The 16,681-nt window shown below is 43.6% G+C and overlaps 1 protein-coding gene across 13 annotated transcripts in view; it reads right to left on the bottom strand.

Annotated features, from left to right (window-relative positions):
• The window catches only part of Pde4dip (phosphodiesterase 4D interacting protein), a 213,693-nt gene that overhangs the window by 59,095 nt on the left and 137,917 nt on the right, over positions 1-16,681 (bottom strand). For all 13 annotated transcript variants that reach the window (XR_012911416.1, XM_075981819.1, XM_075981818.1 and 10 more), the window contains 12 exons: positions 9,970-10,113; positions 8,860-8,979; positions 8,562-8,654; positions 8,233-8,445; positions 7,629-7,787; positions 6,770-6,883; positions 6,466-6,603; positions 5,620-5,799; positions 4,481-4,675; positions 2,061-2,225; positions 1,842-1,923; positions 1,067-1,158 (listed from right to left, as the gene is read on the bottom strand). Coding sequence is in view for 12 of the 13 variants with exons in the window: in XM_075981819.1 (XP_075837934.1) it covers positions 1,067-1,158; positions 1,842-1,923; positions 2,061-2,225; positions 4,481-4,675; positions 5,620-5,799; positions 6,466-6,603; positions 6,770-6,883; positions 7,629-7,787; positions 8,233-8,445; positions 8,562-8,654; positions 8,860-8,979; positions 9,970-10,113 (1,695 nt within the window). In the remaining variant the exon portion in view is untranslated. The remainder of the gene's footprint in view (positions 1-1,066; positions 1,159-1,841; positions 1,924-2,060; positions 2,226-4,480; positions 4,676-5,619; positions 5,800-6,465; positions 6,604-6,769; positions 6,884-7,628; positions 7,788-8,232; positions 8,446-8,561; positions 8,655-8,859; positions 8,980-9,969; positions 10,114-16,681) is intronic.

The raw sequence follows: 16,681 nt of genomic DNA, 5'->3' as shown, positions 1-16,681 counted from the left end.
TTTAATTAATGGGGTCGCTGGGATATTTAAAAGTTGGTTACAACTAGCAGAAGCAAGAAGAAATGTTGTTAATTTTATGTGAATACTTCAGCTAATACATGAAAACATGGTGGATTTAGAATGTCTGTATTTTATACCGCTTAATGAATTACTAAGGTATTGAGCAGATATAGCTGCTGACACCACCAGGGATCACCAAACTACAGGCCTCCTGGTGAAGAGCATGTTGCTACTACAAAGGAATCTTGCCATCAGTCAGCACAATATGTAGATGAAGCTTTCTGTCCTGCCTGGTCCTGCAGACATTCAATCCCAAAGAAACACACAGAGGCTTTTATATTAATTATAAACTGTTTGGCCTATTAGCTCAGGCTTATTATTACTAGCGCTTACAACTTAGATTTACCCATAATTCTCATCTATGTTTAGTCATGTGGCTTGGTACCTTTTCTCAGTAAGGCATTCTCATCTTGCTTCCTCTGTGTCTGACTGGTAACTGACTTTCCTCTTCCTAGAATTCTCCTAGTCCGGTTGCCCTGCCTATACTTCCTGCCTGGCTACTGGTCAATCAGCATTTTAAGACTTGAATTTAAGCCTCAATTTAGGCGTTAGACCCCATATCTGTGTTTAAAAAAATAGTATTTCCTATTAGTGATGATCCCACCATTTCACTTGACCAGCACGGAGCACATGAAGAGTGCTCAGTGCACAGCATTGCTCATGCACATCCACCTCCTGTTCACTGTTTGCAGAGTTCATGCATCCGACGCCATCATGTTAGACAGGAGCTACACACACTTCTGTTTGGCAAAAGTGCTTTACAATTGTTTTATTTTGCTTACCAAGAGGAGGAAGAAGCAAAAAGATCTGATGCCTCCATTGCAGTGAAAGCATCTTGTTGAGGTGATGAAGTCATACAACAATCTGTGTTCCTCTCCAAAAAGAAGAAAGGTGTCTCTTGCATTTGGAGCCAGGCATTATACATGGATAATTGGAATGTTTAAAGTATAAAGCAGTTTGAAGGAAACAACAGGATTCCGTGACTGGTCTTCACTAACAAACTTACCTGGCTTTCTCTTTCTTTTTTAGCCATGAGCTCGAGTTCCTCCTTGGCATTACTCAGTTCCTTCTCCAGCCCTGCAACTGTGTCCGAGTCTCCTGAAATGAATGCACAACACGACTTTTAATCACTGAAACATGCTGTGATCTCTGCTGCCCTGCAGCACTTAAAAAAAATGTATGAACCTGCTTCAATGTGTAACAATATTTATAATAAAAACCCCACATTCAATCTATATGCTAAAAAGGATGAATGGAATAGACTATCACATGTTTGTCCAGCAGACTACACTAGACAGCTGAGAAAAAATGAGAATGAAGTTGTTGAACATTTGTATTTCAATGATACTAAATATAGATGCAAAAGAATACATTTAGTAAGCGAAGAAGGAAATGACACACTTATCCATATACACATGTAAATCACCCACTTACTTTTTAAAAACATACAAAGGAGGACAATCCAGAAATGAAATGTATTTCATTCAGGGAGTGAGTAGAAATGAGAGAGAAACAGGGATATAGATGGGCTTCCGAGTATACCTTTTTATATATTTAATTTCTGAAGTTAACATTTAATTTTTAATATGTAAGTTGGTTTAACAATGAGTTAACCCATGTAAGGTTTAGGCAGTTTTTCTTAGAAGTGATGAGTCTCCGGATTTCAGGGGACACCAAACTGGTTTTCTGAACTATCATGATGTGTCCTGGCTGAATATACTCGACAGCAATGGGGCAAGGAAAAGCAATGGGAATCCTCTCAAAGCAGAACTGGTGCTCACCTAACGTGGACCTGGGCATGCTGGCATCTTCCCTAGCGGTCAGCGAGGTGCTATCGTCTCCAGAGGGCATCTGCATGGAGCTCTGTAAAGTGGAGGGGTTGTGGGGTTTAGAAAGACACAGGGACTATGATCACAGTGACAGACTGAACAGTCTCACTAAAATGCCTCAAATGTAAAAAGGAAATGCAGTTGCCATGAATGGGAGTCTACAGTTCTTACTTGATCAGTCTGATCTCCCAGGTGGGGGCCGACTAAAGCCACTTCAGCTTGCTGGTTTAAGAGGGGCGCCCGAGAGGCGCCAAGGTCTCTTCCTAAGTACTGGCGCAGGGCGTGTAATTCTGAGTTTCTTTCCAGGAAGGCTTGTGCAATTTTCTCTGCAGCAGCCTGGTAAGAAAGGAATCATAACGAACATTATTAGAAAGATATCACAGTAAAACAACTAAAACATTTTCACAATTCTTTAAAGACTTATTTATTTTTATTCTATGTGCATGATGGTTTTGCCTGCGTGCATGTCTGTGTACCATGTGTGCGCAGTGTTCACAGAGGCCAGAGGAGGTCCTCTGGAACTGGAGATACAGATGGCTATCAATCACCTGAAGGTTCTGGGAACCGCACCTAGGTCCTCTGCAAGAGTGCTCTAACTACTGAGCCATCTCTCTAGCACCCATGAAGTGTGTATACTCAGTAAGTATATACTGAGTGCCCATTCCTGGCAAGTCATGTTTGGGTACCTGGGATTTAGCACTAAGTGGAGCTTGAAGAATACATTCTTGTTGAGGAGGAGAAAACAGGAAAAACATAAGGGGATATATTAGGTAGCAGGAAGTGCATCAGGCAAAATCAAGCATAGCAGAAGGATTTGGAGAGTGGAGGGAGGGTCCCCCATATACACTTTAAATAAAATTTGTATGTATATATGTATGTATGGCAAATAAAAGCTGTATGTATTCGAGGCATGTAACAAGCTGCTCTGATTCATGTGTGCACATTGCGGATGGTCACTAATCAGTTCAGCCACCAGTCACTGTGTGTGTCAGCAGGTAAATGGCACAGAGTGATCAGTGGTACTCAGTCAAGACTGAACGTCCACACTCTTTGTCCATGGGATTATATTTTAGATAGAGAGGCCAGTGTGATAAGGTCATGTTTGGCAAAGAACTCAGCCATACAAATGTTTGGGGAAAAGGCAATTGAGGCTGAAGAAGCAACTAGAGTAAAGAAAGTCATTTGTTAGGCCAGTTCTGCCCCAAATCTGACCCTGGAGAACCTGTTTCAGGGTGTCTTATCTGGTCCAGTAATGCTGTTTACTATGCACACAATTCTGCCTGGGAAAGACTTTCTACTCCACTATTTTTCTTTATAAATTCTGAGCAGAAAAATTATTTCTGAGGGTCCCATAGGTTTTTGCTTTGTTTCACTTTGTTTAAATAAGTGGTTGATCACAGTGAGAATGGGGATAGAGGAGAAAAGAGAATTTGGGACTGACCAACATATTATATAATTGTATGAAAGCATCAATTAATAGAGAAAATTTAAACAATCAAACTAGTGTATTTCTACCAATTTTCTAAGGTGATAGCGATCCAAGGGGAAGACCTAGAACTCATGTGTGACCATTAATGTATAGAAATGCATTTAGAGCTGGCAAGATGGTTCAGCAGGTGAAGGTGTTTCCCATAGAAATCCAGTGACCTGGATTTGATCCCTGGACCTCATGTAAAGGTCGCAAGAGAGAATGAACTCCACATAGCTGCTCTCTGATTTCCATCAATGCACCACTGCGCATGTGCCTACACGTGCATCACCTATACCATCATGTAGACATACAATTGGTGTGGGACTCCCCTCTGTATGCTGTGAATACTATTGGTTAATAAAGAACTGCTTTGAGCCTATAGCAGAGCAGGGCAGAACAGAGGTAGGCGGGGAAAACTAAACTGAATGCTGGGAGAAAGAAGGCAGAGTTAGTGAGAAGACATAAAGCCGCTGCCAGAGACAGACGTGCTGAAACTTTGATGGTAGGCCAGGACCTCGTGGTGATGCACAGATTAATGGAGATGGGTTAAACGAAGATGTAAGAGTGAGCCAATAAGAAGCCAGAGCTAATGGGCCAAGCAGAGATTTAATTAATATAGTTTCTGTGTGATTATTTCGGGGCTAAGCGGCCAGGAACCAATTAACGGCCTCCTCCAACATACAAGCATAATTGTAAACTTTTAGGGAATTGAGATAATGAATTGGAACCATGTTAGCTAAATTATAGCACCAGCTTTCTCTGGGATGAAGCCAAAGCTGGCAACTTCTAAATGACAATTAAAAATACACATCTTCAGGATGGAAAATTTGGACTCTTTTGAGGTACGGACTATCAAGTCCTGATAACTTAGATAGTATTTCAGAATTCTATTCCTCTTTCTCTCAGAAAAATCAGAAGATTAAGAAAACAAAAATACTGGATACATGTATTGTCTAGGCCACTTTCCAGATGCAGTGTTCAAACCATTTCATTCAGACTGATGGAGAACTGCCAAGCAGACTGTGGAGAGAACAAGCCCCGTCGGCAGCTCCAGACACTTTCTGTCTGCTGACCACGAGAGTAGCACAGGGTCCCTGTCTGGTTCTGCATTAGCGCTTACTTGGCTCGCCTGCTCCCTGGTGCTCATGGACTGCAGCAGCCCCTGGATCTCCATCTCATGCTCCGCAGCTTGTTTGCGCCGATCGCTCAGGAGGTCCTGCAGCATCCTTTCTTTCTGCTGCAGGTGCTGGCACAGCTCCTCGGCTATCTCACTCTGACAGGGTTCGAGTTTGCAGAGTAGTGTTGCCCGGAGTTCCTAATGGGAAAGGGATGGCTGGCGTAAATTCCCGGAGGACAGAATTTCTTCTGCCACGCACTGAAGGGGTTGTAAGAACCCATTGTGACGTAATTACAAGATTCTTGGGAACACTCTAATATCTCATCCTTTGTGCCCCCAGACCTAGCACAGGTCGATGAGTTGGAAGGCTGGACATGCATACTCAGTGAACGAATATGAACAATACGGAGAAATCCCTAGAATGGCAGCTTCACATGATTTCTGAGATAACAGTTTTCCTTATGCTTGGGTGCAGCAAAAGGACACTCAGCTCATCTGCTTCCTCTGCTGCATAACTTTGGAGAGGGCTAATGGACTGAGGATCTGCATGAGGGGGCATGCGACTCCTGCAAGCCCAAGACCCCACAAGCCTCTAAGAGGAGAATGCAAGCTTGGAGCCAGCCTGGACATGAAGTGAGAAGGAAATGGTATTCGTGAGAAGAGTAATGCACCACAGCTGCCAGACTGCAGACATACAGCAGATGATGCTCAAACCGTGGAGCCCTGCTGCCTGGACTGAAGCGGCTCTGCAGCTCTGCCCTGCTGCTCTGACAGGTTACTTAGCCTCAAGTGCCTAGGTCTTTGCTTTCAGAGCAGAGTGTGCCCTCACGACCTTTGGAGGATTCACTAAGTCCATTTCCATTAAGCTGTTAAAACAGTGCCTGACCCAGCAATTACATCCTAACTATTATAATACAGCTGTATTTTTAGATCTAATTAATTCATTCTCATACGGCCTCTCTGAGAATGATAAATGACACGCTAAGTTATGGTTGTAAAGAAAATTCAGGGAAAGGTAGTCGCTAGCCCAGGGACAGAATATCATTGAAGGCTTGGGTGGCTGGTTCCGGAGGCCCAGAGAGCACTGCCTGAGCCTGAGCCTAGCATCCCTAAACCGATGCCCTGGAGTTCGGAAGCCTTGCCTCCATTTCTTTGTCCTTGTTGCGCAGGGATGTCTGCAACTGGTGGAGAGCACTCTCTTGTTCCTTCTGCCAGCGGCCAGACTTGGTTTCCAGTTCTGTCTTCAGCCACTGGAGGTTTTGACAGGTGGCAGTTAACTGCTCCAGCTCCATGCCTTTGGCCCTCAGGAGACTCTCCACACTCTACAGGGACAGACACAGCAAACATAAGCCAAAGGGGCCTCCCGCACTCTCAGGATAAGAGAATTAGTCCCAGCTTTAACTCACATCCACCTGTCCCTTTTGTAAGAAGACAGAGTGTCAAAGCAGTATTTTCCTTCAGTGTGGTTTGTGGAGAGGGAAATACAGAATGTGTGCTACAATAGGACTGTGGGAGGGGCAGTTTCCCCAGGGAAAAAATGAACGGCCTCTTTAATAACTGACAGTCAGTAGCTACACAGGGTCTAAAATAAAGTCTGCAAAAAAACCTAAAAGTATGTGCTAAGAAGCAGTCATATAATACATTGATACCTATGTAAAATCAGAGAGAAAACAAAGTATAAAATATGTGTGTATCTATATGTCCCGCAATGCTCACGGAAAAGCGTATGTGCATCTCCATATGAATAGGCAAGGATGAGAAGTGAGAGCCATGCAAAGAGCACTCACCATGCAGTGCTCCCCTGTAAGTCTATAACATAAAAGAGACTTCGGAGCCTCCTCCCTACTGCTGGAGGAGGGATGAGTAAATGCTACTGGTCTTTGGCTTTGAAACTCTGGGTTTCAGAGAACAATGGAGCGGCTGATGCCTCAGGCCTAGAAAGCGACGAGGGGGCTGGGGGAAGAGAGCAAGTTGGATTTGGCTCTTACTTGCATGGTAGTTTCATTGGCGGACAGGACACTACGCAGTCTCTCTAAATCATGGTCTCGCTCTCTCACCGCACGATGAAGCTGCTGCAATTCCTTGTCCTTCTCCTCTAGAGCGGAGAACTTCTCATCTATAGCCCGCTGCAGGGAAAGAAAGGCCTCTAAGTTCCGGGTTCGCTGAACTGGTCTTTAATCAGTTAGATTCCAAAAGGGGAAGAAAGGAAAGCTGAAAACCCGAGGTTTTTTCATTTAGACACCAGACGCAGGGAGGCCAATTGGCAGTGCCGTGGGGGAACTGGCTGCGTACCTCCAGGTCGGCGGCTCGGTCTTGTATCTGTTGCTGCATTTTCTCAAGCAACATCTCATTTGTTTCCAGAGTTTTGTCTGAGTTATCTCGATACTGCAGGAGTTCCTGAAATTCCTAGCAAGACAAAAACATTTTCCTTTATTCCTTTACCTCTTAGGCGAATTTCTTCATTTCTTTCCTCAAGAAATTTGTTATTTAGCACACATATACAAAAAACTCAGAGATAACAGATATATAAATTGTTAATGATTCTACAAAAGACAAACAGGCGAGCTAGTCTGCTCATGGAAACACAGGACACACTGCCTGACTCTGCCTTAAAGGTGTCAGGAAAGATCTCGCAAAAGATTTTGAGCTAGGCCTGGTGGAGCATCCCTGTAATCCCAGAACTCAGGAGGCAGAGGCAGGTGGATTTCTGTAAGTTAGAAGCCAGCGTGGACTACAGAGTTTCAGGTCAGCCAGGGCCACATAGTCAGACCCTGTCCTAGAACAAAACAAAACCAGATACAATACAAAGGTATCTCCCAAAAGAAGATGCGGCACGGACCCAAAGCTTAGAGTGGGTAACTGATTGCATCTCTTAGTGCCCCATTTGTCCCGAAAATTTTCATTCCGTCATTGAACTCTGTGGAAGAGCACACCTTCTGTCGTGTGACTCAGAGGTGTTCTGTCTGCTGAGCCCTGCCTTCACGGATTACATGTGTACACACAGCTATTGATTTGCTGGGGAGCATGCCGCTTCATGGATTGTATGTTCTACTCACTGACGTGTTTCCAGCACTCACACATGAGGCACAGGGCGGGCCTTGAGGCAGGCACATGAGAGCTCTAGAAACCTGGCTTCCATCTGAGAACTCACCCGGAGCAGCTGTTCTTTGAGACTCAGGCTTTGATGGAGGTGCTGGATGTTTTGTTCCCGAATTCGAATCTCATTGTATTTTTCCATCTCCAGAGCATGAATCTGTTGGTTCTTATTGTGCAGCTCTCCTTGGAGGTGTTGTAAAGCTTTTCGTAACTCCTGAAATAAACAGGTCCTCTTTAAAAGTAAGCTCCCCTCATGATCATTAGATATGAAGGTCAGAATACTTTCAAGACAAGCAGGCCACCTGCCTATAATCCCGAGGCAGAAGGATCTCAAATTGGCAGAAGGGTCTCAAATTCTTTCCCTAGCCCCTCCTAATCACTGCTATTGGAACATAAAGCTGCCTCTTTGGCAGTATTTGCCCCACTGAAATTCTGTCACGTGACTGCTTCTCCTATTAAACTAAATAATTGAAGAGGCAGAGTCTCTGATAGTCACCTCTGTGTCTCCAGGGCACAGTCTGCTCACCTGGTACATGACCCAGGGGCAACAAATACCGAACTGAATTAGACAGGCCAATGACTCAAGGGTTCAGGTTCAGCACACACCGTCCTGCCAGGCAAAGTCAGCCTTGGGAGCAATAAACTGGTAAATGATTTACCTGGTTGTGTTTCCAAGAAGCTTCCTTCTGTTGCTCTCTCTCCTGGGCTGCAGCCTCGACGAACTGCATGCATCGCTTGACATCAGCCAGTTGCAGCTCTTTCTGGCGCAGCAGCCTCTGGAGCTTCTGGATTTCAAGCTGGCTGCAGAACAGGGCACTCTGAAGATCAAGCAGGGCCACCTGTTGCTGACTTGGAGCACCGCCCTCTGAGCCCTGAAAAGAGCAGAATCCTAATCACAATCACGAGGAGGAAAAGTCCTGAGTGCCTGAGAGGACTGTGCAACCCGGGGTGCTCCAGCCCTGCCTGCGGCCCTCGGGCCCTCACGTACATGGAGCTGGCCGAGCTGGCTTTGGTGCAGCATTTCTCGAAGCTTCGCCATTGTGCCATTTTGACCTTCGATCACCTGGTACAGCTCCTCTGTCTGAAAACGAGAGAGGGATAGCACCCCCGTGTTAGCAAAGTGCATATAAATTACATTATTGTTCCCGTACAGATGCTAGTAACCGAATCATTCCAAATACCTAAGGGGACCGTTTCCCATGAGAAGGCTTACTAGTCATACAGGGGTGACCTCTACAAATGAGATGACCTATTTCCCACGGGTCTGTGATCATATAACATTTTACCTCACTTTGCTTGCTTTTTAGTGATTCCTTGAGGCTTTGAATGGTCACGTCTTGCTTCTGGGATGACTCCCGTGCAGATTTTAGCTCATAGCTCATTTCATTCAGTTTCTCTTCAAGAATCTGAATTCAGGAGAAAAAACTCTGTTAGCTCCTTGACGGCTTTTAACCTTGCGGGCCAGCAACCTGTCCTGACCATCTCAGGTTTCGAGAAAGTCTTAGGGCATGCTGTCTTATTTCCTTCTCATACACAGTGAGCATGAGCGTCTGACAACGAAGAGAGGCACAGATGAACTGCTTCCCTCACTGCTCGAACACCTCAGTGCCACGCACTGCACGCTCCCCAGGCTGACAGCCATACTACTCTTTCGGCCCTTCCACAGAACCAAGGAGTGCCTGCGATCTAGCATAGGACGTGTTGCTATCACAGCACACTACAGCAGGTATTCAGGAGCCCTCTTGGGACAATTGCCTTGCAGGCAGACATTAAACTCTATGCACTATAGAGGAATAAGAAGTTACACTAAAATCAAAAGCACAAGCTTCCGGTCTCAGAGCCTTGCCATGGAGTTAAGGATTACATACATGGTCTAGTCTCATTCCTAGATGGCATCAGAAATTGGGGTATGTATGGAACAAGTTAAAACCCCGATAAGAAGCAAAGGGAAGGGCTGAGCAAGCTATGAGGACCTGAGTTTGAACCTAGCAACCACATAAAAAGACAGGCTTAGAAGGTATGTGCTTGTAATCCTAACTCTGGGAAGGTGGAAACAGATGGGTCCCTGAGCTTGCCGGCCAACCAACCTAGACTAATTTTCAAGCCCTGGGTCCCAGAGAAAGACTACATCTCCCAGGTAGCTCAAGGTAGACAGCTCTTGGGGAACAACCCCAGAGACTGACCTCTGGGCCACACACGCGCACATGTGCAACCAAATGCATACCTACTGTATACATGCAACTCACACATACACATACAAACAAGGACATAAAGATACAGTGGACAACTATCCTTTTAAATGAACTATACCCCCTGAGATCTGGGGAAGCCACAGCATTCATCTCTCAAGTCCTACGCAGGATGATGGAGCTGGGCTAGAGCCCTTCTGACCATACCTTGTTGGCGGCCTCTGTTTGCTGGACTTTGTCCCGGAGCTCTTCCAAGCGGGAGTCAGACACAGATTTCTCAGTAACAGGCTGGGTTACTGCGGTCCCATCTGAGTCCAGCTTTTGTTGTTTAGGTAACTTTACAGGATGGGGCTAGGAGGCAGCAGGGAGACAAGCACACTGAGTGAATGCGGTCAATAACCCATTCGATTTTCACATTCAAACTGGGCCCTCTTAGCAAGCAGCAGGATTGTCTTCGGGAAGTCACCTGGTGATCTGTGCAGCAGCTATGGCTTCCAGGCATCTGAAACTGCCATCCCTACTAGGCTCCTTGTCCCCACTCTGCCCATACTCACAGACACTACTTGGTCGGAGAAGGCAGATAACGCAGAATTGAAAGAAAGGGGGCACTTAAAAATGGACAGGGTTATGACAATCAAATATTTGCTTTAACCAGGGAATTAACAAAGGCATTGAAGGGTCAAAGTTATATTCCAATTACCTACCCTATAAGAAGCCTGTTTTCACTGTTAGAAAATGTGAAGCCCTTTTAAAATATGGGCCATACAATAGGAAACAGCATTTCTAGCCACCAAATCTCCTTCATCTACCGCTGATAAGAGACATCCTTGTCCTTAAGAAATACATGTGAGAATATCTACAGTAAATGGAAAAATCTATAACTATTAAAAATTCTCACTTGTTTGCAAAGCAAAATGTGGCAAAACAGCAGTTAAATCCAGGTCTCTATAAATCAAAGTCATTAAAAATGAAGGGGAAAATAAAGATAACAACATAACCATAACAGTCTGAAAGGACATGTACTTTCTAAGAATCCATCAAACTCTACGTGAAGATCACGATGAGCTAAAATACTGGATACCTAAGGAATTCATGGCATTAAATCCTTCCTTCCCCGCCGGCCCCTTTCTCATCAGAGGAAAGAAAGAACTGCTATCTTTCCGTTACACCTTTAAACTTTACCACCCTCCAGGGCCTGGGGTTACAGCTGACTTTAAGTATCTTCCTGCGAGGGCCTAAGCAGAGGAAGTCAGGTATTTTCTGGAAGTCAGGTATTTTCTGTTTCCGCAGGGCAGCTTGTTACATTTCTAACAGTATAAAACACAGGGCACTGTGTGAGGTTCAGTGCGGAGTACAATTCAGGCAAATGTTTCGTTCTCGGGCCCAACAGTCTTGGTCTACTGAGGAAGTGGTCACAGCAGAAGACTGTTTTTTGACAGGGCATATAGAAAGGGTTCTTGGCAGAGATGAAGCTTATCTAGACCTGTAAAGGATGAGATGCTCGCAGGGCTATGGAGTAAGGAAGGCTCTTACTGGAGGAATGGGTAGGGCTAATGAATACAAAATATCAACTTCTCGTTACTTTTCTAAGCAGAGGGATCCTATAACTCCCAGCTCACATCAAATCAGCAGGGTTTTTTTTGTTTTTGTTTTGTTTGTTTTTTGAGAGGATCTCATAACCCAGTCTGGCCTCAAACTCACAACTTTGCTTCAGCTTCTCAACTGTTAAGATTACAAGCCTACAGCACTGCACCCAGCTTTAAACCACCGCTAAGAATTAAAAGGGTGCAATTAATTCTGTCAGGAAAAACAGGTACAAATAAGGATGTTTTATTTCCTTACTTATAAACCCACAGCTATTTCTGAACAGCTCATTAAAAGGCTATTTTATCCCCACTAAATGAACTGACAAAACACAATCTTAAAATCCTAAACGGTGAGATGGTCAAAGAGGTACTAAGACACAGTCTCAGACACAAACACGTGGCAGGTAATAAAAACAACCATGAGAGTTCTGAAGGTTGACGGAATGACTCATAAAACAGTTCAGACTCCTGAGAAGGTTCTCTAGAAGCTGGACTTCAACGCTTGCTTTGACCAGAAATGGGAGTGAAATGGGCCCATTTGCCCTGGTTGCCTCTTAGTACATACAGCACATGAACTTCATCGACTCCGTCAACACACATCGGTTGAGCACTAAGAAGCAGAGGCCATGCTGGAGGAAAAACACTGCATAGGACAAAAGCGACTTCTCTTGAAGCAGATTTTGCAACACTTGGATTTGGTGGATAGGTAATAAACACAGAAATACAGGGTGTCAGCTGGTGGCATATCCTCAGGAAAGGACTACGAGAATTGCTGATTGCTACTTTATATATCAACTAGAGGAGGGTTCCTTTTGAGACAGTATCCAAATGGATACCTGAAGCGGGAAGTAGCCAGTCATTGTAAAAGCATCAAGCCAGGCAGAGGAAACAGCCGATGGAATCTGAGTCCGGGGAAAAGAAAGGCATAGGGAAAAGAAAGGCATATATGTCTAGAAGGGTACAACCTAAGGGAAATACAATGTCAACCACATGGGTAATTTTTTTATTTTCTCATAGCTTCCCTGAATAAATTTAAAAAATGTAAATTTAGTTTTGACAATTTAAGCTAACATTTTAAAACATTACAAATGTAAATTTTAAGTATTTGAAATCTGAGGCCAATTTTACACTTAGAGCACATTCCAACTCAGATTAGCCACAGATCAAGTGCACAGGAGGGACATGGGCCTGTGGTGGCCTTATTAGAACATACTGGACAAAGGGTAACAGGGTCAAGTGCTAAGGGAGGCACAGCCGTCTTACACTCCTGTACAGCGGGGATAAACAAGTTGGATTCATCTACACTATAATGAGGACTGTCTGCAGTATTTCATGCACTCTCTTTTTATTTTTGGTGAGACTGGGTATCAAACCTAGGGCCTTGTGCAGCTCTGTCCCCAGTCCTGTCTGCAGTGCTTTCTAACAGAAAAGCTATCACATTTACATGTTTAAAAGCTTGTCAGCTGCTCAGTGGGGATGGACGGTTAGAAAGGCCCAGCAGAAAGAAAGATCAGCCAGAATGTAGGTGAAAGGTGATTGGATTCTAAAGACTGCAGCAGAAGAGAGAAGTGGACGGCTCTAGTATGGTTAATGTGCTGTTGTTCCAGACAACTGGAGGCGGAAGAAGAAGCAAGGATGACGGCTCCCAGAAATACTTGAGATACTTGCTGTGACTACAAGATGCCTCCCCTGAAGCAATATGAATTATGTCATCTACATACCACAAGAGATGACTGTAATAGATACTGAAAATTCTAACGGACACAAAATGTTGCCTCTATAAGACCTGGCTTATTGTTTCCCCGGTGAAAACGAACTCTCCAGTAAGGTCCACTACAACCCTGAAATCTCAACCGTAGCAAGCAGAATGGAAGAAACTAAGTGTAACTACAGTCCAGCTGGTATGTTTACCTAGCCTGTACAAGACCTCAGCTCAATGCCTAAATCTCTAGTGCTGGGTAGCAGGGAATAGTTTCAATATTAAAAATGGGAGGAAGGCAGTCCTGTTTATCCACTTTAAATCAGAGAGCTTAGGGCTCTGAAGGAAGCAATAAACTAACCAGCCACTCCACCCCACTTTCCATACAAGGAAAGCCACATAAGGTAGGCTAAGATATCCAAGTGACCAAAAAGACCAAGAAGTGTCCGGGGGGGGGGGGGGGGGGACTAAATTACAGTTGGTGACGCAGCTTTTATTACTGTGAAGTCCTTTCTCACCACACCGGCAGGATCATTTTAGGGATCGAAGGTTTGTGCTTGATGAATAAGACCAATAAGAACAAAGCCAAACTAAAACAGGCCTGTCTCCTACTCCCTGGGCAATGTTCTGATCCTTCAACAGCCCTCTTAAAAGCAAGATCATTTTATCTATACGTTCTTATTTATATTCACATAAATGTGGTTTCTATGCCTCTGTGTACATAAACACAAGGATATAGGAGCAGCAGCTTTGAAGTGGAAGATTGCCACAGGCAAGGAATCTGCCTCTCCTGTGAACCGTCTCAGCCTGAATCACAGGAAACTTCTGATCCTGTACATGACTTATTTAAAACATGGGAGGTTTTGTTTCTTTCTTCATAATTTATTCTTTGACAGAATTTTTTTTTTTAAAAAAAAAGCCTTTTCAGAGAAGCCCAAAGGGCATTTAGTAAATTTCTCTGAGTCAGGAATGTATACCAAGTTCTTATGAAGTATCAAGTACATAAACTTACGGGTCCTGAGAAGATTCTACAGAGTCCGATGTCAGTGATCCTCAGTTGAGTAGCATTAGGGTCACTCCCAGATACTTGGCTTCTAAGACCATGACCTAACCACACTGTCCTTCCAAATTAATCACTTTCAAGTTAGAGTTAGTAGGCATGCTTTACTGACCTGATAAAGGAGAGCGATGTCCAGGCCTAGTGTACACAACATCAGGCTAAAGTAGTTGTTCTTACCTCTGCATGAGCAGCATTCTTTTCTGGCATGTTCTAATAGTCTCAGACCTCAAACTGCTCTAATTTTCTATCCTACTGTTAATCATCAAAGGCAAACAAGAACCATCAGCTAGTGTAAAATCAAAGGCCTAAGCTTTGACTAGGGTCTGATGTCTCTATTTCCCAAAGGTGCAAATGGGACAAATTCACAATTGTCCCAAAGGAGCAGACGTTGACATTGTCAGGTTTGAAGCAAAGGTGTGCTCACTGTGAATGTGGGCAGAAAAGAGCCTGTAAGTGGCTCAGAGCTCTGTGAATTGCTGTTTACTAAGGGACCACACCCCCTCAGCATAGCTTCTCTACTTCAGGGCCAGACAATAAAGAAAGAAATTACTACCCAGAACAAGTCAAACCTTTCTGCAGATTATCTGAAGAGCCTGTGCTCACAGAAGGCAAATAAATGATTTGCATAGTATCAGTAAGCAAGAGAAATATACTGTTGCTGCTTATCTTAATCCAAGGAAGGAGATGTAGGGTGGGGGTGGCAGGGAAGCAGAGTCATCAGGAAGAGCTGTCAAGCTGACAGTTAATACACATACAAAGGGTTAAGTGGGGGATTAAAACAGAAGAATCAAAATGACTAAGCAGAAAGCACTCCAGGTTTCCTTCCTATGGTAGAAAAAAAGTTTGCTTTCCAGGTTCTTGCATCTCAAAGCAAAAAGAAAACTAACAAAAATATTTTATTCTTCCTACATGTGCTCAGAGAAACAGATAAAAGCCCATCTGTCCTTGTCCCACCTGGCTTTTTTCTACCCTACAGCACAATAGCCCTTAAGGAGATTAAAAGTCAATTAGACTTAATCAATAGATCAAAGGGCTAGAATAAAATACATATTTTGTTTACAAACACATTGAGCTCGTGGTAACTATTTCGCCTTACATCTTTACTAATTAGAGAAAACAGTCATGAAACACTCTTTCTTGAAGCTCAATGCCATTTTCTCACCTCCCACTGTCTTATTCTCCATATAGCACAGAATAAGGTCCTGATACAAGAGGAAGGTCATATCCCACTAGTTTAAAGCTCTGACATCCAGTTTCTGTGATAAAGGGATCTGATCTAAGGTTACAATTACCATGGTTTCCACACTCATTCAGTTTTCTTTACAGAAACCTCCTCCCCGGATCCCCATGGAATCCTTGGGGTGTGGAAAGCAGGTTCTTGGTTTAAAACAGGTTAAGTTGATGTGATTCAGACAATGTAATTAAATATACAGAATTAAAAAGTCCTGCTGAAAACGGTGAGGGATCTTTGGCTCTGCCAGGGCTCTTACTTAAACAATAGCTTCTCAACGTTCCTAACTGAGGGATGCTCTTGAAAATCCTCCCCAATTCCAAAATTGGCTAAGTCTAGGAAAAATACCAAAAAAAAAAAAGGTATTTTCCAATTAAATATGGAGTAAATATATTTTTGTTTTCCATGGAATCCTTCAGGTGTTCAACTTGCTGCAGTATTGGCCATTGCTGAGAGACAAAAACAACTTATTTTTTTTTAATAAATAAAAAAATCGTGACCAGCTTATTTTCAAGATCCGAATATGAGAATACCATGTTTAATTTGTAGCATCTATGTCTGGTCACAGAAATACTGTTTGGGCCAAACAGAAATGAAGTTTCATTAAAGAAAAAAAGGAAGCGCCCAGTTGCTAGGCATGTAATGATTAACACTTGACACAAAGGAAGGCATTGTTCTCCATAAATTTTAAAACATTTTTATGCTTTCAGCTAAAGTTTTTAATAGTAGACAAATTTCACATGCTGCCTAACTATGCCTCAAAAATCCCATTTAAATGGAATCTCAACTTCACTCATTACCAGGCTGGAAGTTTCTGAACCCTGTTGACTGAGGACTAAGTTTCCCAGTGACTCCTAGATGGTCCACCTTTGCCAATATGCAAAGGATGCTTAACAAAGTTAATTGAATCTAGCATTTAGTGTTGCTATGGAAACAAAGTAGTAGCACCTATCAGTCCCTGTAAATATCTGGATTTAAAAGGGTGGTCTGAAATCAGTCAAGCGGACATGAAGAGCTCAAATTAAGTTCAACTGTCATTCAACTCATTAAGAAAGTCAAGAACAGGGTGAGAGGATCCCTTTCTTACTAACAGCTATCTTCCAGTAGGGGGTGGTAGAAAAGCCGCCTGAGCACTTTTCACTTGAACCTTACGACTGACAACTTTTGCCTTCCCAAAGATCTTGCATGAACAAGTCACCATTAACTCTCAAATGATTGTTAATCATAGCAAACACTGCCCAGATGTTCTTTTGACAGATCAATAGGCTTAACCCCATGCGCTAAACATTTTAGTCACCTGGGTGATGAAAAGCTTAACAGGAGAAGCGGCCAGGAACCTAACT

Source organism: Microtus pennsylvanicus, chromosome 7 (assembly GCF_037038515.1).
Source record: "Microtus pennsylvanicus isolate mMicPen1 chromosome 7, mMicPen1.hap1, whole genome shotgun sequence".
Lineage (NCBI taxonomy): Eukaryota > Metazoa > Chordata > Mammalia > Rodentia > Cricetidae > Microtus > Microtus pennsylvanicus.
Note: the sequence above shows the minus strand (reverse complement) of the source record. Positions and strands in the feature narration are given on the sequence as shown.